Genomic DNA, 25,503 nt, shown 5'->3' on the forward strand with positions numbered 1-25,503 from the left:
CGGGGGGGGGGGCAGCGTGTGTTTGAAAGCAGCCCTTCTCTGTGTGGCAACAAGGACTTGGTCTTGAGTGAGGTTTTTCGTGCCCGCCTCGAAGATGTCTGTTGCATTTCATAAATAAATCAGAGCTTTTGTGTCCAATAATTGCCTTGCTTTGTAACTGAGATCAAAAGCACCAGTGGCCTTGGATTCAAAGCCAAGTTTATTTTTTATTTTTTGGTTGCAGGGGAGAGTGAGGGTTTGCATGCTGCAGGGTCCAGCTGGAGGCATGGGGAGAGAGAGCAAGAGCGAGAGAGAGAGAGAGAGAGAGAGGGAGAGAAGTGGGCAGACTGCCAAAGGATGAGGAGCCTTCAGCTGATCTGCACTGTCTTTCAGGGAGATGACGTTGTGAGCCATTGCCCTGCCAGCGAAGCCCGCTAAGCTGGTCATCATTGGGCATTCCCAACACACTCAGCAAACACGTATCAGTGCTATCGTGACAGTAGGTAAACAATAATTAGAGACCACAAACACTGAATGAGCTCATACCACGTGCCAGGCTCAGGGCTAAGCTTTCTATAAACATGTAATGCTTTAAGCCAAAGAGGAAGACGCTCTCATTGTTCCATTTTACAGAGGAAGGAACTGAGGCCAATAAAGGTAGAGCTGGGTTTGGATGGAGATGTGTCCAACTGCAGAGCACATACTCAAGTAGAGGAATGAATCAGATACTACGCCCTCCCTTAGGGAGCTCACACCTGGTGTGGAAGACCAGATGGATGTGAAGCAGTAATTCATTCATTTCTGGCAGGTTGGGATGATCGTCCTCACAGAAGGTATTAGGTCTTCGGGAAAGTCTTTTCCTCTGTTTTCCTATGTAAAAACATGTCATGACTTTCCCAATGACCCAATAGTTCAGAAAGAGGAGACCTTATAATCTCAGCTGGGGAGGTTTGGGGAGGCAGCATTTGAGGTGAGCCTTGAAGAATTAGGATCAGTCAGAGCTTGGGTTCCCCAGGAAGCTGACCACATGTCAGCGGTCACATGCAAGGGTATATAAAAGGTCTTCAGAAACTTTGTAGAAAAATGCATATTATGAAAAAAATATGCATGGATTTGGATGTTTTGGGCACCAAAAGGACTCATGCTTTAATTCCATTTCTCCTGTGAACTTTTAAGTCCACTTTTATTTGTGAAGACTCTTGGGATTCTTATCTGTAGAAGAAAGGGAAGGGATGCTGTGGCCGGCACATGGGGAGGGTGGGCTGTGCTGTAGTCACAAAGCTGGCCTCAGCTGACTCCCTGGGGAGCTTGGATGGCCCTTTAGAGTTGTCCTGGATTATGGTGAGGAGGCCAGGCCTTTGTACCCTCATGTTGGTTGGTCATTGGACGTGCATTGCCTCTGGGAGGGGCACAGGCTTGTGCAGATGCCTCTTCACTGAGGCAGTTCCAAACAGAGCTGGCAGCCGGGGGTGTTGCTGGCAGCATTTCTTGCAGCTGGGGTCTAAGTCCTCTAATCCTGAGAGGGATCCAGGTGGTGCATCACAGTGTCCACAGCAGATATGCAGAGATTCAGGGAAAGCAAGAAAGAATCCAACCCGAGCGAAGGCCAGTGGGAAGGAAAGTCTGGGACCTGTACCATGAGCAGGCAGGCAGTCTAGTGCAGGTGCTATGGTTGGGAACAAACTCTGGCTCAATCTCTGTTTTCAGCCCTGCAAGCTCAGCCTTAATCCCTAAACTCTCTGAGTTTCATCATTTTCTTTTTTTGTTTCTTTTCTTTTCTTTTAAGAATTATTTATTTAACTTTATTTATTTATTTATTTATTTGACCAAAGGGAGAGAAAGTGAGAAAGCAAGCCGCCAGGTCTGGGACTTGAACTGTAGCTGACCATGTGGGAGTCCAGCGCCCTCAACCACCATGCCATCTGCCAGCCCCTCTTTATTCTTAATTACCAGTGGACACATGCACTATGCCAGAGAGAGGCAGAAAGACAAAGAGTGAGAGACAGTGGGAGAGGGAAAAAGCACCCCCAATAGGATATGGTCCCTTTTCCTCCATTTCTCAATCTTATCAGGACTTGGGGTACACATGTACCCAGCATGTTTTTTAAGTTACCAGATCTGGGATTTGATCTGTGGTCAGCCATGTGGGATCTAGCTCCCTTAATTACTAGGCTATGGGACTGGCCTAGTTTCGTCATTTTCAAAATGGAGCTAATAATAACTTCCTTCATAAGATTGTTGCAAGGATTAAAACATGATATAAAATGTCTGCCTAGTGCACAGTAAGTAATCAGTAAGTATTAGCTATTGTTAAGGTGATGATTAGAACTCTGAGAAGGAACATAGGGAGAATTAGAATTGGAGATGGCATGAAGGAAGATTTTATTCCAAGTACATAGATTAAACAAAGGATCAGAAATAAGAAGTTCGGGAAGCTACTCACTGCTTAGTTCTACATGACTGTGGTCTTGTCTCGCCTTTTATAACCTTTTATTTCTTTTTCTTGTCGTATTATATTGGCCAGGACTTCTATGCAATATAGTGTAGAGGGAAATGACTTTTAAAAGTCATGCCTCTAACATTTTGCCCTTTTAGAAGAATAGTTCTTAGAAAATTAGGAGTAAATAGAAACTCCAATAATCTGATAAAAGGTGTTTGCTGGAAACCAACAGCAAGTTATTCTTTCTGCTGAGAAGAGTTCAGCAAGATGACTGGTTACCACATTAATATACAAAACTTAATAATGTGTCAGAGTCCCTGTCATATCCAATTAGAAAATGTCACTTAAATGCATACATTACAAAATAAGAATGATTGAAAAATAATGCTATTGGTGCTACTGCACCCAAAAGTTCTGATAAGTGATGCTCTGCTGTCATTGTCATCCAGATATAAATATTTCATAATTTCCATTATAGTTTCTTCTTTGCCCATGAATTATTCAGAATGATGTTTCTTTTTTAGTTTCAAAGATTTTTTCAGAGCTTTCTGCTTATTTCTAATTTCTAACTTTATTGCACTTCTAAGTATAACCAAAAGGCATTCTAGTATATCTGCACACATACACAAATCTTTGTATAAGGATGTTTGCTGCAGTAGTGTTTGTGGTAGAGAAATAAAGAGAAATAACCTTAATGTCTAGTATTAAGGGAATGGTTAAAGGAGGCATGGATAGTCACATCATGGAATATTATATTAGGAGACTTCAAAAAGTTCATGGAAAAAAGAATTAAAGTGTAAGTTTATCTTGGTAAAAATCTATGTGTAATTTTTGCATAATTTGCATTTTCCATGGACTTTTTGAAGACACTCTATCCAATAGCTAAGATGAAAGAACTAGGTCTGCATGTATCAATGTGGATAAAACTTGTAATGTTGGGTGAAAAAAGTAAGGCACAGCATGATATTCTTATAAAATCTAGAACACAGATGAATAAGCTGTATTGTTCATATTGTTAGACACCTGTCCAAAATAAAGCTACACAAATGTGGACTATGTAAGGATACCTAGAAGTCTCAGAATAGTCATTGAGGGAAGAGGGAGGAAGGAAAGAGGCCAAGAACATTTCGACTATCTCTCTAACATTTGGCTTCCTAAAAATAATTTCACAGCAAAAATGGAAAAATCCTAAAAGTTATCTAATTTGGGTGGTGTGCTCATGGGTGTTTGTTATTGTTCTCTCTACTTCTCTGCATGTTTTAACTATCCTAGGATTGAAATTAAGGGTGGGAAATAAGGCAGCTTGGAGATAGGTCAAGGAGGCCCTTGGGTGTGTAACGAGAAGCTGGACTTGATCTTCTAGACATAAGAGGTCCACAGGAGGTTTCTGAGTAGGGGAGAGAAGGGCCAAGTTTAAGGGTGATTAATTTAACTTGATGTTTTTGATGGCTTTGGAGAGAGAGGCTCTGGACAAACAGAGAGTGGCTACATGTTATTATACGTACACATGTAGATCCATATTAGTGTGAAAGGAAACGGGGGCCTGAGTCAGAGAGGACGATGCGGGAGTGGGAAAGATGGTAGGGGTGGATGGATGAGTGGATGAACAAATGGGAAGGTCGATGGGTAAGTGGAAGGATGGATGGATGAACGTATGAAGGAATAGATGAGTCAAGTGGTAGATAAATGGGCGCATATAGAGTATAGGCATTTTTGAAATGCCAGTGGAATCCTCATTCACATCCTATACACAAACAATGCATGAGAAACAGAACATCAGGGTATAAAATGACACAGAGGTTAAAGTGATGTGTCAAGTCAGTGATTCAGCAGTACAGACTGAACCTTTCTCTTTTTTCTAAGAGAGATTTTTGCTAGAGGTTGCGTGCACTTGCTGGAGAGACAAAGAGATACAAACAGGGAGAAAGAAAGAGAGAAATCACCCCCCAGCAGGGCTGGGCACGCTGCAATCCCTTCTTCTCCATTCTTAGCTCAGGACTTTGCGCCTGCACACACAAGTACCTGATGTGAGTTTTAAGTCACCAGGTCTGGGACTCAGACCACAGTTGATTACGTGGGAGTCCAGCGACGTAGCCATTGTGCCATCTGCCGATCCCCAGACTGAATCTCTTAGCTGAAATGCTTGAGTCCAGAAATGTTTTGGATTTCAGACTTTGTTTTGAAATTTATTATATTTAGATATAATAATGAGGTCGTTTGGGGATCAGATCCATGTCTAAACACAAAATTCATTTATGTTTCATAGACATTTTATATGCATAGCCTGAAGGTAATGTCATATAATATTTTCAATAATGTTTGTTATGCATGAAACAAAGTTGGTATATACTGAAGCATCAAAAATCAAAGGCGTCACTATCTCAACTACCCACGTGGACAATCTGTGGTTGGTTGTCATCGTTCCTGACTCTAAATTTGTATGCTGCTGATAAGTAATCACTTTTTTACACTTAGTTATATACAAGTACTCAACAGTAAAAAATCTGGCAAAAGATTAATACAGTAAAAAATACATATGTAATCTGTATAGGGTAACTAAGTAGCACAATGGATCATTGTAATACCAGCTGTTAACGGCAGCTACAGCAGTGGCCAGCTTTCAGTCTGCTAGTGGCATTATGCTAACACTCAGAAAGTTCGAGGTATTGGTCCAGTAGTGGTGGTGAAGCAGTAAGGCCGTGCTTTGCAATGCTGAGGTCACATAGGAGTGCACGCAACCTCTAGCAAAAATCTCTCTTAGAAAAAGTAGAAAGGTTCAGTCTGTACTGCTGAATCACTGACTTGACACATCACATAGGTCCCAGGTTTGCATCGCGAGGTCACTCTGTGCACATTTGCCCATCATCGGGCTGACTGAGGCTGGGAGTTGGATCATGGCGTGAAGACCCTGTTGGTGGTGCCTTCCTCCTTTCTTTGTCTCCCTTTCTCATGGAAGAAATAAATAAATGTTTTTAAAAAGTTAGAGAGGACCAGCAGATGGCATAATGGTTACATTCCTGGTTGACTGTGGTTTGAGTCCCAGACCCAGTGGCTTAAAGTCACACTGGGTACATGTGCATGCATGCCCAAAATCCCAAGAGGAGAATGGAGGAGATGGAATTGTGGCATGGCCATCCCTCCTGGGGGTGATTTCTCACTTTCTGTTTCTCTGTCTTTCTCTCTCCAGGTAGTGCATGCATCCTATAGCAAAAATCTCTCTTTAAAGAAAAAAGCTACATATTTTGGAGCATTTCAAATTTCAGATTAGGGATGCTCAAGTTATAATAAGTGATTGATAATGTTCTGAATCCAACAAATAGACCTAACAACATCCGTAGTCACCTTGAAGATAATATGTATATAGAGAAAACAGCTCAAAACGAAGCAGCTTTAGATTTTTATAGACACTTGTTTTTCAGGAAGATGGCCTTGTCATACTTCCCGCACATGCAGGCTTTTACCCCTACCATCAACCACTAGCTCCTTAGCTGTGACTAGAAGAATCACAGTCAAAAAAAAAAAAATAGGCCAACATCAGGGACATGGTCAAGCGAGACCATTCCTGAGATGTTCTGGGTCCCCAGAGATTGAGCCCAGCATTCCCCAGCATCCCCATCTGCGTCAGTCTGGAAGCCAGGGCTGGACCAGGACTTCAACACAGGTAACAGGAGCTTCTGCCCTGTGGCACTGTGCTGTGCTGTGCATTATCTGGCATTTACCCTGATCTAAAAAGCAGGGCCTAGTAACCAGCAGTATCTTTTCTATACTGAGGCAGAAGGGTGCTGGTGTTTTAGAATGGTTTTTAAATGTTATGGAAAAAAATTTGAAAGGGCCCTTAGAGTGCTAGCTTTCCCAATGCAGGCAGCAGAGGGGAACGGCTGAGAAGGTCACACTAGCTAGCTCCATGGTCTTGGGCAAACAGCTCAGCCTTCCTGAGCCTCTGTGTCCTAATCTTCAAAGTGGGGTCCATAATAGCACCTCCTCCAAAGGGCTAATATCGATTTAAATGAGGTATTCTCTAACCCAGCAGTTAGCATTGGCACGTGCTAAGAGATCAAGAAATAATGCCCATTAGTGTTACTCTTCATAATGATAAGTATTATTTACAGTAATAGTAACCATTGGGGCCAACAGATGGTTTGGCCGTTAAGGGCACTGGACTCCCACATGGCCTATTGCAGTTCGAGTCCCGGACCTGGCAGCTTACTTTCTCACTCTTTCTCTCTGTCTCTCATTCACTTTGTCCCTCTCTGGTCAAATGAAAATAAATAAATAAAAGAATAAATAAAAAAAGAGAAAATGTGGGACCAGCAGTTAGCGTAATGGCTATGTCACTGGACTCCCATGTAGTCGACCGCGGTTCAAGTCCTGGACCCGGTGGCTTAAAACTCACGCCGGGCATGTGTGCGTGCGTGCGTGCCCAAGATCCCAAGAGGAGAATGGAGGAGAAGAGATTGCAGCATGGCCATCCCCCCATGGGGGTTGCTTTCTCGCTTTCTGTCTCTCTGTCTCTCTGTCTGGCGAGTGCACGTGCCCTATAGCAAAAACCTCTTCAAAAAAAAAAGAGAGAAAACGTAATAGTAAGCATTATTATTCATGATGACTTTAAGTATTATTATTAATAGTAATATTTAGTGGGACCAGCAGTTAGCATAATGGCTATGTCGCTGGACTCCCATGTAGTTGGACCGTGTGGTTCAAGTCCCAGACCCAAAGGCTTAAACTCACACCAGGCGTGTGTGCGTGTGTGCCCAAGATCCCGAGAGGAGAATGGAGAAGGGATTGCGGAGTGGACATCCCCCCTGGGAGGTAATTTCTCACTTTCTGTCTCTCTGTCTCTGTCTGTCTGGCAAGCGCACACGCCCTACAGCAAAAACTCCTCCAAAAAAATAGTAATATTTAGTAGTATTAGTAGGGCTCCAGAAACTTTCACCTTGACCACATTTGGTCACATGTTCATAGCCATCCCCAGGTGCCCCTGGACTTTCTCAGACCTGTTATTTTAAGCAGTTGTGAAATCAGTGAGGCTTTCAGCATAAACAGGGTCCCAAAGAGATGAGGGGAGTAACTGCAAGGAAGAGGATGGTGGACAAAAGCTAGGCCCATCGCCTCTACATGTTGCTAGGCTCCTGGGTGGGCATCAGGGGGGCTCAGCACTGCCAGGAATGGCCCAGTGGTTCTAGGGCCTTCTTGTTTCTTGCAATCTGAAATCCCAGACTTGCAACAGACAGAATGGTGCAGGACTTGAATCCACATCGTGACTTCTTGAAAAATGTGATGCAGCAACAGGAGGCACGGATTAGAATGGGAGGAAATGAAGGGTAGCCAGGAATAGAGAAAAGAAGAATACCAAGGGTCGGCATGGAAGGTAAGCATGAACTAGGTGAAGGCATGTTTGGGAGAAGGACCGGAGTAGGACGCAGAACCAACAGCCCAGCTATTGGCAACTTGAGACGGGACTAGAAGGAGGAGTTAGCCATGTGGCTGTTTGAGCGGCTGGGGTCCGGGATTGCCAACCTTGCAGACCAGGAAGGAGAAGCCTGAGCCCTCTAACACAAGCCTTTGAAGCCTTTGCTTTGGAAATAAACACAACGTCACTCTGGGAGATAGCCTGCACTCACAAACATCATATATTTAAATAGAGAACATCTGTGGGTCTCGAGTTTTATGATTTGATGAGAAAACAAGCCAGTGTATAGAAAGCAGTGAGTGGGATCTGCCAGAATCCAGGACTGAAAGACACAAAGGTTTTTGTTGTTCGGTTTTTGTTTCGTGTTGTTTGTTTGGAACCCCCAAATTAGGAAATCCATAGAATACCCCCCAAAAGTAACCCAACATGAAAATATCTATTTGAGAAAAGAATGAGAGAGACAGGCCTGGCCGTAGCAGGACTTGATGGGATAGGAGAAGAGAGACCTCACGTGGACAACTGAGGGTTCACAAAGACATCTGTGTTAGTCCATTATTGTGTTACTAAACATAATACTGTAAGTCCAAAAAATGGGGCTGGCATCAGGTTGGCCTCCAGTGCTCCATCCCAACGTGGTGGACAGAAGCAGAGAGGAGAGTGGCACAGGCACACAGAGAGGAAACAGTTCCCACTCCTCTGTCTGTCCCTCCCACATCTCCAGCCAATTGTATGAGGCCCCACTTCTTAAATATCTTACCACCTCCCAAAGCCGATGCTCTGGGGACCAAGTGTATTGGTCTCATGAACCTTTGGAGAATAACTCGTTATTCAAATCATAGCAACATCCACCTTACTCCCTGCATGAAAATTGTCTAAAAATTGTTTAGAATGGTCCTCTTTGGAGAAGTGAAGAGGGAGCTGCAGAAGTCTTGTTATTAAGACTCAGAATATTTTAAGGTGGCATTATTTTTAATTTTTTGAAATTTTTTTTTGGAGAGGTTTTTGTTATAGGGCACATGTGCTTGCCAGAAAGACAGAGAGACGGAGAGACAGAAAGCGAGAAATCACCCCCCATGGGGGATGGCCACACCGCAATCCCTTCTCCTTCATTTTCCTCTTGGGATCTTGGATACGCACACATACACGCCCGGCATGAGTTTAAGCCACGGGGTCTGGGACTCGAACTGCAGTTGACTACATGGGAGTCCAGCGACATAGCCATTATATCAACTGCTGGTCCCAAGATGGCATTAGTTTTTAGATAGCACTACAGGATGTTAGCACAGGAAAGGACCCATCCATATGTTAGCCTGAAGGAGATGAAGACATGCCCTTCAAAAATAGAACTGTTCAAGTATAGCCTATAAAATCCTAGGACCAACATTAAGATTCTTGAGGATTTTCCCCTCAAAAGCATGATCAGTCTTGCATTGAAAACTCACACATGGCAAGATTTTTAGGGCAAAGAAATTGATTTAACTCATAACTACGTTATGTCGAGAAAATCTTTTTCAGCTGGTCCTATCGTGACAGGAGTGAATGTTTGTTTTGGCAGAGAAATAAAGGTCAAAGGTTTCCACTTTTTGCACCTCTCTAGTTTCCTGAGCTCATCCACAGGCGTTTAAGGAGCTCTTTCTGTACGCAAATCTTCATAATCAGAATTACGGGAAACATTCTGAAGGCAGAGTCCTGGACCTTAAGGAGCTTATAGTTGACTTATTTGGAAATTAGTCCTTTCTGCAGGAACTGTTTGGAAATGGTCTGGTGATCACTGGGAGGCTGGGGCTATCTCATTGCGTGGTCATCTGGTATCTTTAGACTGACATCAGCACAGATTATGCTGTTGAGTTGTCAGAAAAGTCACAGCACGTTTGTGCATAGTAAAAACATAGAAAAATATGTCGTGACTTTCCTGACAACCTAATGATATTCTCCCACATAGGTAAAAATGAAAACGTATTGGATCCTGAAGTAGATCTTTCTCAGGCGTCACAAGATCTAGAAGCTCCGAGGCTCTGACTCTCTCCTGTGTTGGGAAGGTGGTGGCAGGCAGTGCACAGAGCCTTCTGTCCTCGCTTAGCAATCCCAGAGGAGGGTGATCTGAGAATACGGTTATTAGAAAGCTCCCAGGGAAGGGGCTGGCAGCTGGTGTGGTGGTTAAGGTGCTAGACTTCCTCATGGTCGACCGTGAGTCGAATCCTGGACCTGGCAACTTGCTATCTCATTTTCCCTTTCTCTATCTCTCTGTCTCTCCCTGTTCAAATTAAAAAATAATAGCAACAAATGGAATTAACTAAACAAATTAAAAAAAGGAAGCTCCCAGGGGAAATTCCTATTGGCTCAGCCTATGATGCATATTTATCTCCAACCCAATAGTGGAGACGAGTTGCTGGGACGCTCCAGCCAGGCCCAGTTCCTTGCCCGATGCACCATCTTGTGTGGCCAGGCAAACAGGAGCATCCCATTCAAATCTCGTCTGTTATCAGAAGAAGGAGGAAGGGGAAGCCAGAAATGGCCATCATAACTGACTTATATCTAGCAGAACGGGTGGGCCAGAGAGGAGGAGACCTTCTCACAAGTGGGGCAGGAGCCAGGAGTGCAAATTCCTGTATAAATGATGAGAAAGGGCACTGGACAGGTGTCAACCTAAAGAAAGAAGGCTGAGACAAAGCAAGCCAAGTGAAAGATTTCATTTGGGCCAAGGTTAGGATGATGGCCCAGTCATCACGAAATCCACACTGCCCTGGATGACATGTGCCAATTACAGATTTTGGTTTGATTTTAAAAGTCATGACTGGGACCATAGTGGAGAGGTGGGGTGGGGGTGGTAGAGGGAATAGCCAGTGACTGGCTCATTCTGTGATACGGGATCAGGATGATCTTATGGATACAGTAAATCTGGAAGGTAAAGGAGGAGTGTATTTGGCCAATAAGAACATTCATGAAAATGAAAAGTCTACGTGGCATCTTGAGCTATTTCAGGTACCCACTCCCAAGAAAGCTACAAGAAGCACATATGTTTTATTTCCTCAAAGCACTAACTTAGGTAGACTGGCACCTCATGTTTTCAGGAAATGAGCTTCCTCAAAGTTTCAGTTTGATGATGTAGCATTCTAACAGGAGTGACTCCGTTTTGGTCTGTTCTCTTGAGGCACAGAGCAGAAGCTCAGTCCAGAACAACGGCCTCTATACTTTTTATTAATACAGACAGGCAGCATCCCAAGGGCACACCCTCCTTTGTGCTTCTCTATGGCCTGAACTTCCATCAGAGCACTGCAATGGTTTCTTTTCCTCTGTGCATCTGCATCTCACACGAGGCCCAAGGGAGCATAACATAGGGAGTAATTTGGGGCGCCAACTGTGGAGTCAGACCAACCAAAAGCTGAATCCTAACGCTCTCACTTTCTAGCATACCATCTTGGGCAAGCTGATCAACCCTTCTGAGCCTGCAGCCCCCGTCTCCTGTCAAATGGGAGTAATGATAGCACTTACTTCGAGGTTTAAGTTAGGTCCTGTATAGACATGGCTTGGAGTAGTACTGGGCAGACAGGAAGGGCGCTGTCATGCTAGCTGCTGTGGCTAGAACACTTGAGAGCAGAACATGTCTCCCTCGGTGTTGTGCCTTTTGTGCTCAGTGGAGGCTGCCATCTACCACGTAGTCAACAAATGCTTGTGTGAACTAAACCACAGCTGGTGAAGAATTGGCTGCAGGGCAGCAGAAGAGATAGTGCAGGCAGGAGGAGGGATGCAGGGGCCACTGGGAGCCACAACGTGCTGTTGGAGGAGGAGCCAGACTCTCAGTAACTCTGGGATGCGGAAGAGCACCTGTTAAAAAGGCACTCTCAGGACCAGTAGTTGGCGTATTGGTTGTGTCACTGGACTACCATGTAGTCAACTGTGGTTTGAATCCCGGACCCTGTGGCTTAAATTCATATCTATATATATATCTATATATCTATATATCTATATCTATATATATATAAAGACACAACCCTGATCAACATAAACTCCTGCTCAAAACCTTCAACATATACATATATATATATATATATATATATAAAGACACTCTCAAAGGCTCTGACTCAGCAAATCCTGGGCTGTTGTTTTTAATGAGCACCAGGGGATGCTACTCTGTCCCCTGAGAGGTCCGGATGGTTTCTGGGTAATAAACTCTGGTACCTCCTGGGCCAGATAGGTGACTTGGCTGATGGAGGAAGGTGCTGGACATGGTGACCCCCTGGTGGACACAGGCCATATTCAAACGGGATTATGCTTAAGCGGGGGTTCCGTATTGCTGACTCTCCTGGTGTTCCTGATTTTTTTTTTTTTTTTTTTTTTTTTTTTTTTTTTTTTTTTTGTTTTTTTTACAGGGTCCTTGCTCTTTTTTTTTTTTTTTTTTTAGATTTTGTTACAGGGCACATGCACTCACTGGAGAGAGACAAAGACAGGGAGATGGAATGTAGGAAATCACCCCCAGGGGGGACGGCCACGCCATAGTCCTTTCTCTTCTAATCTTTTCTTGGGATTTTGGGCTCACATGCACATGTGCCTGGAGTGATTTTTCAAGCTGCTGGGGACTTGAATATGAAAGTCAGCCATGTGGGATCCAGTGCCTTATCCTCCACACCATCTGCTGGCCCCCAATTCTTGATTTTTCAAGGCTGGGAAAGTGTTCAGATTTCTGATAGCACTGACTGCCCAAACAAAACATACCTGTAGGCCAGAGAAAACGCCACGTGGAGGTGTGCGCTGTGGCCGTGTTTCTCACTCGGGGGTGATTTTGTTCCCCAGAAACATTTGGCAGTGTCTGGATATCATTTGAGTTGTTGAGACTTGGGGTGGGAGGTAGGGAATGTTATCAGTACCTGGCGGGTAGAACCCAGGAATATGGCTGAACGCCCAGCGATGCAGACAGCCCCCACGACACAGAACTGCCACCTGGGTCAGAAAGACAGGGCTATGGCCTTTCAGCCCTGAAAAAACCATAGCTGTCATGACCGAGCCCTCCTTGGCCCAACGTCATGCTTTTCCACAGTCCACGTACTTCCTGTGCACGGAGGAAGCAGCCTGCCACCCCGACCTCCGGCCGCAGGTGTGAAAGGAGTGTAAGACATGTGGGCAGGAAATGCTAATTCCTTGCCCTTTGGGTCCCTAAGGGCTGGGTGTGGTGGTCTACTAGAGAGCATCAGGGCTCTGGCCTCCTGCTCTTGGTGGAATGTTTAGTTGGGTTTCGCATTCAGTAGTTTCTAGAACTGTAGTTGGGAATATTCTCTTCCCAACCACCACAATAATAAAAATAACACCTTTGAGCCCTGTGCAAGTCAATGGCTGCTGTGTACCTACTCCGTAGCCAGCCCCAGGCGTGGTGCTGAGGGGCTGGTGAGCAGCCAGGACAAGTTCCACCCAATGGCTTCCAGTTTGTGGAAGAAGCAAGAAACAGACCTCCGACCCCACCCTATTCAATCCACCCTGGTGTCTTCATCCTCCTACAGCACAACCCTGATCAGCATAAACTGCTGCTCAAAAACCTTCCCACTTCTACTCTGAATGAAGCCTACATTCCGTTAGCCTCAGAATCAGACCCATCCAGTTAAGTCACCTACCCCCCAAGACCAATGATGCATACTGGAGTCGCCAGCTCAAGTAGCGATGGAATTATCTTCCTGTGGAGCTGTGTTGGAAGGATGAACTGCAGGGCAGATTCATGGCTCTGTTAGGAAGTAAGAAGGGCAAGAATGGATGTTGGGCAGGGAGCCAGCTTGCCTGTTAGAGAGAATGAAGGGTGTGGCAGTTTCAAGGTAGGACACAGTGACAGATTGGATTGAGAAGGAGGGACAGAAAAGTGTCAAAAGACAACTCAAAGGTTTCTAGTCAACAAGCCCAGGACCTAAATTGAGGGCATGGAGAGAAGTTTAAATTTGCTGTGGGATCATTTGAGTTTGATGTAGTGAGGAGACTGTTAGACCATATTGTTTTGTAACAACTGAAGATACAGGTCTTTGAGCTTAGAGTCCAAAGGGTAGCAGGAGAGGGGCCTGTGGAGATGGTGACATGGCAGCTGGCCACCAAGAAGTGAGGGCTAAAGTCAAGAGCATGGGGGAGCTGGCAGGAGTCTTCTTGGCAGTGTTGTTTCTAAGACAGGTCCCTGTCTGATGGGTCCCTGCCCCTGTGCACAGCGACAGGTTACAGGAAGTTCATTGCATCATTGTTTGGAATAAGAGACTGCAGGCAACCCAAATGTCCGTCCCTGAGGAGCTGCTTAAATTAATTATGATACGTCTGGCACCCAAAATTCCAAGCAGCTGTGCAAAAGGGGGGGATGCAAGAGCTACATGGACTGCAATGGAAAATTTCTCAGGGGGATTAAGTGGAAAAAGCAAGGTGTACAGGTGTGTGCATACCTTCCTGTTTGTGCCAAGAGGGAACACATGCTGTCCTATGGTGTGCTTTTACACCCAGTGACTGCGTCTGGAGGGATTCCGAGGAAACTGCTCATAGCATTCTGGGCGGGGCTCTGGGAGCCTTGGAGACTTACTCTTTGTTTGTTTGTTTGTTTGTTTTTTACTTTGTTGACTTAGTTCCTTTAACCATGTGCAGTTACCACCTATTTAAAAAAGTTAGACTCAGCCTTTGTGGTACAGTTGGGAGCATACTGGACTGTGGAGGTGGAAGCCATATGCTGACCATGATTTGAGTCTCTGGGCTGGTTGGCCTGAAAACACACCAGGCACACGCATGTGTGCCCAGGATCCTGGCAGCCTGGAGAACTGAAGGAAAGGGATCACATAGTGACCCCTGGAGGCTGCCCCCATCCCCCTCTCTTGTGCACATATACTCTCTGCCATAATTTGTTTTTCTCTCTCTTTTTTTTTTTTTTTGGAGAGATTTTCACTGTAGGGCGCGTGCGCTCACCAGACAGACAGAGAGAGACATAGAGACAGAAAGCAAGAAATCACCCCCCAGGGGGGATGGTCACGCCGCAATCCCTTCTCCTCCATTCTCCTCTCAGGATCTTGGGCACGCACGCACACGCGCCTGGCATGAGTTTTTTAAGCCACCGGGTCCGGGACACGAACCGCGGTCAACTATGTGGGAGTCCAGCAACATAGCCATTACGCTAACTGCTGGTTCCCTACCATAATTTGTTTTTAAAGTTAAATCATAAATATACATAAGAAACAGGTCTCATGTGTCAGAGAAGTTGGTGAGTCTGAGAACAGAGAGGAAGCCATGGGAGGGTGTCAGAGTCTGGAGTCAGCAGTGGTGGGGCAGATGTCAGGGGCAGGGACCACAGGGGAAACTGAGACGCAGAGCGATTGCTCACATGGAGGAACCACAGGGAATCAGAGGAGGGAGGGCTGTTTGGGCTCATGGAGCACCACTATGGAAATCACAGCTGCTGTTGGCAGCCCCTAGAGAGCTCTGCACAGAAAGCCCGGCATAGGCTCTGCTGGAGTCTGGGGCAGGTCCTCTTTCTTTCGCCCTCAGAGCTGGAGGGAAGTCTAAATATATTACCAGAACTGCCCTGAAGGTTTATGCTGTCTGTTAAGAGATCTGGCTGGCAAGGACTTCCTCCTGAGGGGCGATTTGTGGCAATCCGAATCTGGAAGCTCAGACAAAAGGCTGAGGAGCAAGGAGGAGCCCAGGAAGGCATCATACTGATACTGGGCCTTCCTCTGCAGAAGTTGTCTCTGCTCACCAGCAGGGCCACTGTGAGGCTCAGGGAGCTCAGGGAGCAGAGATCAGTGCTCCCCCTCCATATTTTAGACAGGGAGTCACAGTTGTGATCGTCCTGCATCAGCTCTCCTGAGTTGCTAGGACTATAGGCACACTCCAGTAATCAGGTCGGACCGGGAGTCAACCCCAGTCTCCCATGTGGTCTCAGCCTGTGCCGGCCTCCCATTTCTATATGGAAACTTAATGTTTTGGTTTGGCAAACAGAGAGAGTATCTACTTAGGCTGTTGTAACGAAATACCACAGACGAGCAATTTATTTGTCACGGTTCTGGAGACTGAGAAGTCCAAGGTCAAAGTGCTGGCAGATTTGGAGTCTGATGAGACTCCACTTCCTGGTTCATAGATGGTGGCTTCTGGCTGTGTCCTCACATGTGAGAGGAGGCTAGGGAGTTTTCTGGATCTCTTTTGCAAGGGCACTAATCCTATTTATGAGGGTTCCACCCTTATGACCTCTTTACCTTCCAAAGACCCCACTTCCTAATACTATCACGTTGGAAGTTAGAATTTAAACATATCACTTTTGGTTGAAATGCAAACATTTAGGCCATAGCAGAGAGTATTTACCAAAATAATAAGCATAATAATAAGTAAAATAATAAAGAATCCTAAACCCTTTAGGCTGGGTAGGACCTGGAGATAATTTGCTTATTACTTTCTGATTTGTGTCTCTCAATAGCATGTATGTCACCTCAGGGAAGAAGGTTTGTGGTCAACAAAATTACACACTACAGCCCCTTCTTACAAGGTTTCCATGTATGTAAGACCATTAAAGGCACTGAAAGTCCCTCAGTAAGCAAACTTGTCTACCTTTGTTCAACCAGCTTTTCCTAAATCCTTCTGATCTCAGAGGCCCCTGCCCCCTTTTTGATGTAGCACCTGGAAGAGACCCCCCCCCATGTCATGCTTTAAGAAGTGTTTTGGTTTGAACTTATTACAGACGAGGTAACTAAGTCTCAGGGAAGAGGTGACTTTCCAAGGCCACACGGAACCAGCAGAGGTGAAAACTCAGATGTCCTGCCTTGTGCCCCAGCACCTTTCTGCCAACCCACACAGCTCTTGCTCCCTGGTTGCAAAAGGCAGGCTGATGACATGGTCATGTCAAGTCCTGGGCAGTGACAGGACAAGGTTTAACAGGTTGGAGGTGTGGTACAGGGAGAGATGAACTGAAGTCTGGAGTTAAACTGAGGGTTAAGGGATCTTTTTTTTTTTTTTTGGAGAGGTTTTTTTTTTTTTTTTTTTTTTCATCACAAAGGGGGCTGTCCTTGCAAAAATGACCGAGGAGGGCGTGTGCTCGCCAGACAGACAGAGAGAGACATAGAGACAGAAAGCGAGAAATCACCCCCCAGGGTGGATGGTCACGCCGCAATCCCTTCTCCTCCATTCTCCTCTCAGGATCTTGGCCACGCACGCACACGCTCCCGGCGTGAGTTTTAAGCCACCGGGTCCGGGACGTGAATCACGGTCGACTACGTGGGAGTCCAGCGACATAGCCATTATGCTAACTGCTGGTTCCCAGGGTTAAGGGATCTTAACCAGGTAACCACACCCTGAAAGCCAGACGGTTGATGTCCAGATGGGTGCAAGCTGCCGACTTCTAGTCAGGGAGGAAAAACCTCCACGAAGCGGGGGGATATTGACTTGCTGGCAGACAGCATTTCTTGGAGGGCCTGAGGATGACCAAGTACTGGATGCTAGATCATTGTTTCTCAAACTGTGTTCAGTGGAACCCATCCTCATGAGGTGCTGACAAGTGTTACAGAGGGAACAGACCAGCTCAAAGGAAGAGCCTTTGGCCTTCCCAGAATCTTTCATTTGTCACTCCTGTTACTGTGAGCACTCAGGTAGGGATCTGTTGTGTAGGTTCTCCAGCTTAGGTGACCAGTGAACTCCATTTGCAAGGAACCCCTCTGGGTTTGTTTTATGGACAAGAGTTGGGGGATTCAGGTCTAGATCAATGATTTGTCATTGAGTCAAACTGAGGGTTAAGGCATCTTAACCAAAATTACTGATGGCATTTTGACAAATCATTGATCTAGACTCGATCAAAGGTGATTTCTGCATCCCCTCCCACTCTGCCCCAAATACTCCTGTTGATTTGGTGTTGAAAAGAAATTGGTAAATGCAAGCAACAAGCGTCTCCCCTTGTAACATTTGTTCTTCTTATTCCAGAGCAAGGAGATCGGCCTGCAGATGCACGAGGAGCTCCTGAAGGTGACCAACGAGCTCTACACAGTAAGCATTGCTCTGGCGGCTGCGCTTTGGGATAGGACCCCTGTCTTCAGCTTCTGGAGCTGGAGGGATGCAAAACAGAGGTCAAGAATGACTCTGGGCCTTTTTGTTGTGTCTTTGCCAGAGTGACAGTGGGTCATCATGGCAGGACATAATGAATTACAACTCCAGCTTCTGATTCTTTACGTCTGGGGTGGAGTCTGGCCATGTTCAGTTTGTAAAAGGTCACAAGAAGTTCAAGTGACCCTTCTAGCTGTGGAATGTGTTTTCTACCAAAGCAAAGGACACAGAGTAGGAGCTGGGGCACCTGGGTACGGAGGCTCCTGAGGTGGGTTTTGGGGTCACAGAGCATAGACTCGAGTTGAGGCCTCTTCCTTGCAGTCTGTGGGACTGCAAGCGGGCATGCACCTGGTCTGGGTCTCAGGTTTGTGGACAAATGGAATTAAAGTATGAGTATATTTGGTGCAAAAAAAAAAAATCCATACATCATTATCTATCTATCTCTATCTATCTATCTATCTATCTATCTATCTATCTATCTATCTATCTAATCTCTTTATATAAAGAAGTATACATTTCACCCCCTAGTGTCCTCAGGTGCAGAATAAAGAGCTGTTCTGAAGGTCACGTGACATGACGGGCTCAGCAGGCCTTGCCATTTCCGAAGGTTAATTTAGAACAGCACAATTTGGCCAGGGCAGACCTCACTGCCTGCTTGGAGTTAGGGTTTCACTCACTGGGATGAGGTTAGAGCCCCAGGCCAGCAAATGCGGGCAGAAACGTGCTAGTTGCAGTGCAGGAACTTGCAGACGGTGCTTCAGGCAGCCTTGGTTTTCCTTGGGGAGGGAAGTGGAGCACCCCATGGATAGCTGTGGGGAGCACAGGGGTAGAGCCCCAGTACGTAAAGCGTAGGTCGTTTGCCCCGGCAACAATCAGAACGGAGCGGAATTGTTATGCTTTAAAAATACAGAAATTCCTTGTAAAGCATCTTATTAGAACTGCGTGTGTGTTTGTGTGTGTGTGTGTGTGTGTGTGTGTGTGTGTGTGTGTAGTGGGTTTCGCTGCTAAAACTATATTTGAAAATCCCTGGTATGAGAGGGAGGAACAACAGGCTGTGAGACGCCCCTTCTTGTTGATATGATTGTTTTTCTGTGTTTATGTTCTGTGTGGTCGGCAGGTGGTAGACTCCTCAGGGCCGAGAGCCTTTGTCTGAGGGCCTGGACCTCAGATCAGAAGGCCGGGCTCAGACTCCAGCCTACTGTGGGGCCTTGGGCCAAGCACTTGCTTTCCTGGGCCTCAGTCTCCCAATCAGTAACATGGAGATGAGAGTTCCTAGATAAAAATGGAGTCCTGTGATTCTATGATTCTAGATTAAGGAGCAAAATATACACTTTGGGCAGTTTTTAACTGGGTCATCTTTAAGGTAAAGGGAGAACTCTGCTTGAGAGTACACATTACTTTTCATCAGCAGGCCATGTAGGGTCAGAATGGCCTACTGGCTTAACACACAAAGAGCCAGAGACCAGCGCTCAAATCCAGTTGATTTGCCTGGCCAGGCTCTCGGCAGCCTGGTAAGAGGGGACGGGGAGCTGGTGGACAAGGAAGGGCCCTGCACCTCCCTCACCTCTCTCCCCTTTTTCTGCACATGCAGAATTGGAAGTTTCTGGGTGCCAACAGCGCTCCCAGGATCATTTGTGGACTATACACTGAGTCTGACGTAGTTGCCCAGAAATGCATTTGGGGTTGTCTGCTGTGGTCCCAGTCCGATAGGGCACTGTGGGGACTGTGAACATCCCAAAGTCTTGCACACCCTCGGTGCTCCCAGGAGCTTGTTGAAGCAAAGGAGGAAGGAATGGATAAGTGAAAGGAACTGGTTTTGCCTGCAAGGAGTTTAGAACCCGGGTAGAGAAAAAAGAGTAAAGTGCATGAACTGATAGTACAACACAAGATGGAGCCTAGCATGTGCTGGACACGAGGTGACACAGTAAGTGAGGAACAGATTCTGTAGAGAAGGGATTATGCTGTAAACCCTTTTTATTGATCTATAAAGGGGATGGTAGTGGTCTGTTCAGGGGGCACTATTGGACTTAGTGATGATGGACAAAGAGGCTCTCCATCTCCTGCTTTAGGGAAAAGGCTTGTCTCCATCTGGAGTCAGGAAGGCTGCAGAGGAGACTGCAGGGTGGGTCAGTCTGTTCATTCATTCAATCATTCATTCACCATTCAGCAAGTCTTACCTCTGCCCAGTCTTCATCACCCAGAGGTACTCTCCTCTCTAAAGTATGTGCACACACACTCAAACACACATACATATGCATACTACACACATGCACAGCAGCACACACTTGTGCACACGTACACACATCACATGAGCACATGCATGATCATAGGTATGTATACACATGTGCACACATACACCACAGTGACACACCTGTGTGTTCATGCACCATGCATACATATTTACACATACACATACGTACCAGGTACTAGTGCACACACACACTCACACATACCACACTTCACTCTTCTCCCGAACTTCCATCAGTTGGATACAACAAAGGCCTTGATTTTATATTTTCCTGGGAGGAAAAAAGAGCAGAAGACAAGAGTGAGGACCTGTGTGCCTATCCTCCCAGAAGAGGGAAGACCAAGCCAAAACAACCAACCAGTGACCCCCATTCCATTTCATTGTTCAGCTAAAAATATGTTCAGATGTTCATTACGTGTCTAGATCATGAATGCACCTGTTGCATCGCTAACCATCACCACAGCCCAGTCTCTGTGCTCGGCGCTCTGCCCAAGCTCTCCCAGGCAGCTCTATAGACCCACTTTCCAAACCCAGAGCTGTAGGAGTCCATGACTCTGCTCAGCGCAATGTGGGGAGGGCACTAGAGGCCACATCAGCAGCAGCTGGTAACAGGGAGACGTTCATTGGATAATGGATGGACTCTACCTTTTCCCTCCCCAAGCCTTGATTTGATTGTGCGTGGGCTCAGGGGTCTGAAGTGAATGCTAGGCCTTCAGGCAAAGGTTTTCCAAGGTGTCTCCCTCCTGATAACCACCCTCAGGAATGGGGATGGTGGAGACGCCTTAGACTGGAAACCTAGAAACCTGGGTACTAGTCCCAGCTTCACCCCAGATGCATGGTGCATCTTGCTAGAATGAGACTCATGTATAACCACCATGGTTTCACCATGTCATTGGGATCTCTGTCTTCTACTTAATAATTTTCTTTAACTTGATCTACTCCACTCCTTTTAAAGCTCTCCCAGTTTTGGGACCAGTGGATGGCATAATGGTTACTTTGCTAGACTCTCACATAGTGGACTGCAGTTCGAGTCCCTGACCTGGTGGCTTAAAAGTCACGCCAGGCATGCCCAAAATCTCAAGAAGAGAATGAAGGAGAAGGGATTGTGGCATGGCTATTCCCCCTGGGGAGTGATTTCTCACATTCTGACTCTCCATCTCTGTCTGTCTCTCCTGCAAGTACACGTGCCTTATAGAAAAAAAAAAATCTCTCTTTAATAATAATAATAATAATAATACCCTCCAGTCTTTGTTTAACAGTTTGTGTGAGTACAGGTTTGAGAGTCAGATGGACCTGGCCTCGAGGCCCTGCACGTGAACCCTCTGAGCTCAGCCACTCCCTGGCATATGGGGATGTTACTAACACATCTGTCTGAATTATTCTGAAGAGAGTGGTTGGCATATGAGTATAGCTCAGTGTATGGCCAATGCCAGTGCTAAAACACTGTGTCTTTTATGAAAGAATGTAGCATATGTATTTTTCCTGCATAGTTCTGAGTCTTTCTCTCCTCCCTTCTGGTTGCTGCTTGGCCAACCCAAGTCCTAAGAATACTTTGCCTGAAAAAGTGCCGCCACCTCCTCCTCATCTCCCACCCTCCAGCCCTGCTCTGTATTATGCATGCTCTGTACTTGAGCTAGAGGACTTTTTTTTGTTTTTTTTTTTTTAAAGGTTTTTGCCACAGGGTGTGTGCACTTACCAGAGAGAGACAGTGAGAGGGAAAGTGAGAAATCATCCCCAAAGGGGGATGGCCACATTGCAATTCCTTCTCTATTCTTCTCTTGGGATTTTGGACATGTAGGCACATGTGCTGGGCATGTGTGCATACTCACCTGGCATGGTTTTCTTTTCTTTCTTTCTTTTTTTTTTTTTTTTTTTTTTTTTTGAGAGATTTTTTGCTCGCTGAAGAGACATAGAAAAATAGGGAGAGAGAGAGACAAAACAAGGACTCACCCCCCTGGGGGAGGGATGGCCATGCCACGATTGCTTCTCCTCCATTCTCTTCTTGGGATTTTGGGCACACATATGCGCACACACACTCACCTGGTATGTTTCAAGTCACTGGGTCTGGGACTTGAACAGCAGTAGGCCATGTGGGATTCCAGTGCCTTAACTACTATGCCACTTGCTGGCCCCTGGCGTGATGTTCAAGCTGCTGGATCCAGGACTCAAACCACAATTGGCCAGGTGGGAGTCCAGTACCTCAACCCTACTGGCTGGTCCCAGAAAGGACTCTCTTATTTTAAAAAAATATAGTTTAATATTTAAATTTAGAAATACTACCATGTACCGCATAACATATTTCAGTTGGGCTTTTCGTGTGGCTCACCTGGATTTCCAATAATCCCTTCAGAAGTCTAGCTCCAGCCGCCCCAAACTCTAGGCCACCTCATGGCCCTAAATAGAAAAAAAATAGAAAAAAGCTTTTAGAATAAGGATATAAAGAAAAATATCTGTATAAAACTGTGCAGTGTGTGTCTTAACCTGTTAGCCCAAAAGAGTACAAAAATTTAAAGGAAAGTTTATGAAGTAAAAAGGTTACAGTGAGCTAAGATTAATTTATTATTGAAGGGAAGAAAGGCCTTCTTATAAATTTAGCATAGTTTAACTGTACACTGTAGATAAAACCCACGGTCGTGTGCAGTAACGTCCTCTGCATCCACTCGGCACTCCCCACTGACTCACCCAGAGCGTCCTGCGAAGCCCTTTTATGGAAGGTGTCCTTTATGGGTGCACCGTTTTCTATTGTTTACATCATAATCTACTGTGTCTTTTCTGTACTTAGATATGTTTCTGTGTACAGGTACTTACCATGATGTTACCATCACCCAGGGTTCCTCCCCCAGCCCCGGCCCCCAGGGTTTTACCACAGGGCGCATGCAGTCACCAGAGAGAGACAGAGAGAAACAGAGGGAAAGTGAGAAATCACCCCCCAGGAAGGATGGCTGTACCACGATCCCTTCTCCTCTCAGATTTTGGGCACGCACACACATGCATCCTGAGTGATTTTCAAGCCACTGGGTATGGGGCTCAAACCGCAGTGGCCATGTGGGAGTCCAGTGCCTTCACCGCTACACCACCCGCTGGCCCCTCCCAGGCTTTAGTACAGTGATGTGCTCTAAAGGTTTGCAGCCCAGGAGCATAGAGGCTACCCATACAGCCCAGGAGCATAATAGGTTGCACCGTCCGGGTTTGGGTAAGCACTCTGTGAGGTCGGCACAGTGACCAAACTACCTGACGTGATGCATTTCTCAGGGCATGTCTCTGTTGCTAAGCAATGCATGACTCTTGATGAATCCTGTCCTTGATTAAAAAACAAAACAAAACAAGAGTAGTTAAATGCTATAGAAAAATACACAACGACAAGTATTGATCAGGAAAGTCATGACGTGTTTTTCTATGTAAAAATGTGTTACGACTTGCCCAATAACCCAGTAGTCCCTGCAGTTCCCCACACACCTTTGGTTATTAGGATGCTAGTGCCTGGTTTAGCAGCGTCTCCTTCATCGGTCAGCGTCCATGCCTAGGCATATCCCACATGCCCCTGTTTTACACAGTGGTAAGAAACATGCCTCCTGCTCTGCGTCCTGCTTTAGCAGTTATGATTCGGAGAGTGTTTCATCTCACTAATAATTAGGACCTCCATCATATGTGGGCCATCATATGTGGGCCAGGCTGGTGTAAGTGCTTTACATTCTCACCCTAACCCTTCGAGGTAGGTGGTATTATACCCTCATTTTAGGGTTAGGGCTCTAAGGCACAGAGAGGCCAGGTAGCCAGCCCAGGGCCACCCAGCAGGGGAGAGTTGAGCCTGTTACAAAACTAATGTGCCTACCCACTCCTCTGAGCTACTTATATAATTAAACTATTCGTATAAATACATATAAACTGCTTATATATATTTGTTTTGGAAGGAAATGGTATTTCACACTAACAAATGCAACTTTGGAATAAACAGCAGAGTTCTATTGCTAAGTGACAATGACGCAGTGCAGTGGGTTCTGGCTGCCGCCTGCCAGAGCAGCAGCAGAGGGCCCTACAGACTGGTGAGCACCTGGCTGCCCCTCCTCCTGAGGTGAGCCCAGCAGTCATGGCCTGATTAACATAATGTTTACTGATTGGCCAGTCCAGGCCTCACACCCACCCACCCTCACCGCCCATTGGAGGGTGGTGTCAGTTTCCCATGAACCATAAAGGCTAAGAATAATGGAGGGGAATTTGGGGAATTTCCTCCAAGAAAATCAGGAAGCTGCTATCAAAGGAAGACTGGAAGATCCTGGGAAGAGAAAAACAACAGATGTGCCCTGAGGGAGAGATTCCAGGGGAGGGCCAGGAAGGGGCTCCTTTGGCTGGTGCTCAGACACCTGATGCTCTTCCACCTATAGGCGCTTCCTCAGACCTGTTTGGCTCCTGCCCCCACTGGGCTTAATGCTCACACAGCTCTCTTTGTCTGGGATACTCCATCCCACCTGAGCTCTGTTCCCATGTCCAACTAACAGCTGCTCTTCCTTCAAGATTCAGCTTAGATGTCACTTCCTCCAGGAAGCCATCCTGTAGCAACCTCTACTCCCCTTATCACAGAACACAATGACAGTATGTGAAAATCACTTTTCTAATCATTTGTGTCCCTGCTACAGTCAGTAGCGGGGGGATCTTAGATGTCTTCCACACTGTAGCAATTCCTAGTACAGTATCTTGCACAGAATGAGCTGCTCAATAAATATTTAATGATGGAGGCATAGCTGTACCCAGATACACGTACCAGATCAAAGACAGTACTGTACCTCCCCATCGCACTCTCTCTCTCCCTTCCTCTCTCCGTTTCATCTTCTCACCCATCCATGCACTCATCACTCATCCATGCACCCTCCCACCTACTTACCCAGCCATCCATCCATCCATCCAACTCTATCCGTCGAGCCATCCATCCAGTTCAACATTCACTCATTCTTTTATTCATACAAATACGTAAGGATACTTGCTGAGTCCGGACCACTGTACCACTATGGTCAGGAGCAAGGTCCTGGCCTCAGGACTTTGCCAGTTAGTTGAGATGAGATAATCTATACACATGAAACACAAATAAATTAGAATAGAGATTAAGGTCTACAGAGAACATAGGCCACAGAGCATGTGGGTGTTCAGAATGAGCTCTTGATACTTCTCTTCTCCTTCAAGGAGGTCTGTGGCCTGCATTGGCCCTGGGTTACACCCAGGCACAAATGCTGGAAGCAGAGGCTGGCTGTGCCCAGGAGCGGCCTACCTGTGGAGTAGGGAAGTGCGTGCAGTGCTGAGAAGCTAGGCTGTCTTCTAAGGCCTGATCCTTATCCTGCCCCAGGGGCCTTTTCACTGGAGCTGTCACCATCCAGATTCATTCATCTCGTTTTGCATTTAAAAGAGGGT

The 25,503-nt window shown here is 46.0% G+C and overlaps 1 protein-coding gene across 4 annotated transcripts in view; it reads left to right on the forward strand.

Moving 5' to 3' along the window:
* Window positions 1-25,503, forward strand: part of SRGAP3 (SLIT-ROBO Rho GTPase activating protein 3) — a 287,471-nt gene that overhangs the window by 168,787 nt on the left and 93,181 nt on the right. For all 4 annotated transcript variants that reach the window (XM_006152033.3, XM_006152034.3, XM_006152035.3 and 1 more), the window contains exon 4: window positions 17,736-17,798. In XM_006152033.3, the coding sequence (XP_006152095.1) occupies window positions 17,736-17,798 (63 nt within the window). The remainder of the gene's footprint in view (window positions 1-17,735; window positions 17,799-25,503) is intronic.

Source organism: Tupaia chinensis, unplaced genomic scaffold (assembly GCF_000334495.1).
Source record: "Tupaia chinensis unplaced genomic scaffold, TupChi_1.0 Scaffold000333_1, whole genome shotgun sequence".
Lineage (NCBI taxonomy): Eukaryota > Metazoa > Chordata > Mammalia > Scandentia > Tupaiidae > Tupaia > Tupaia belangeri.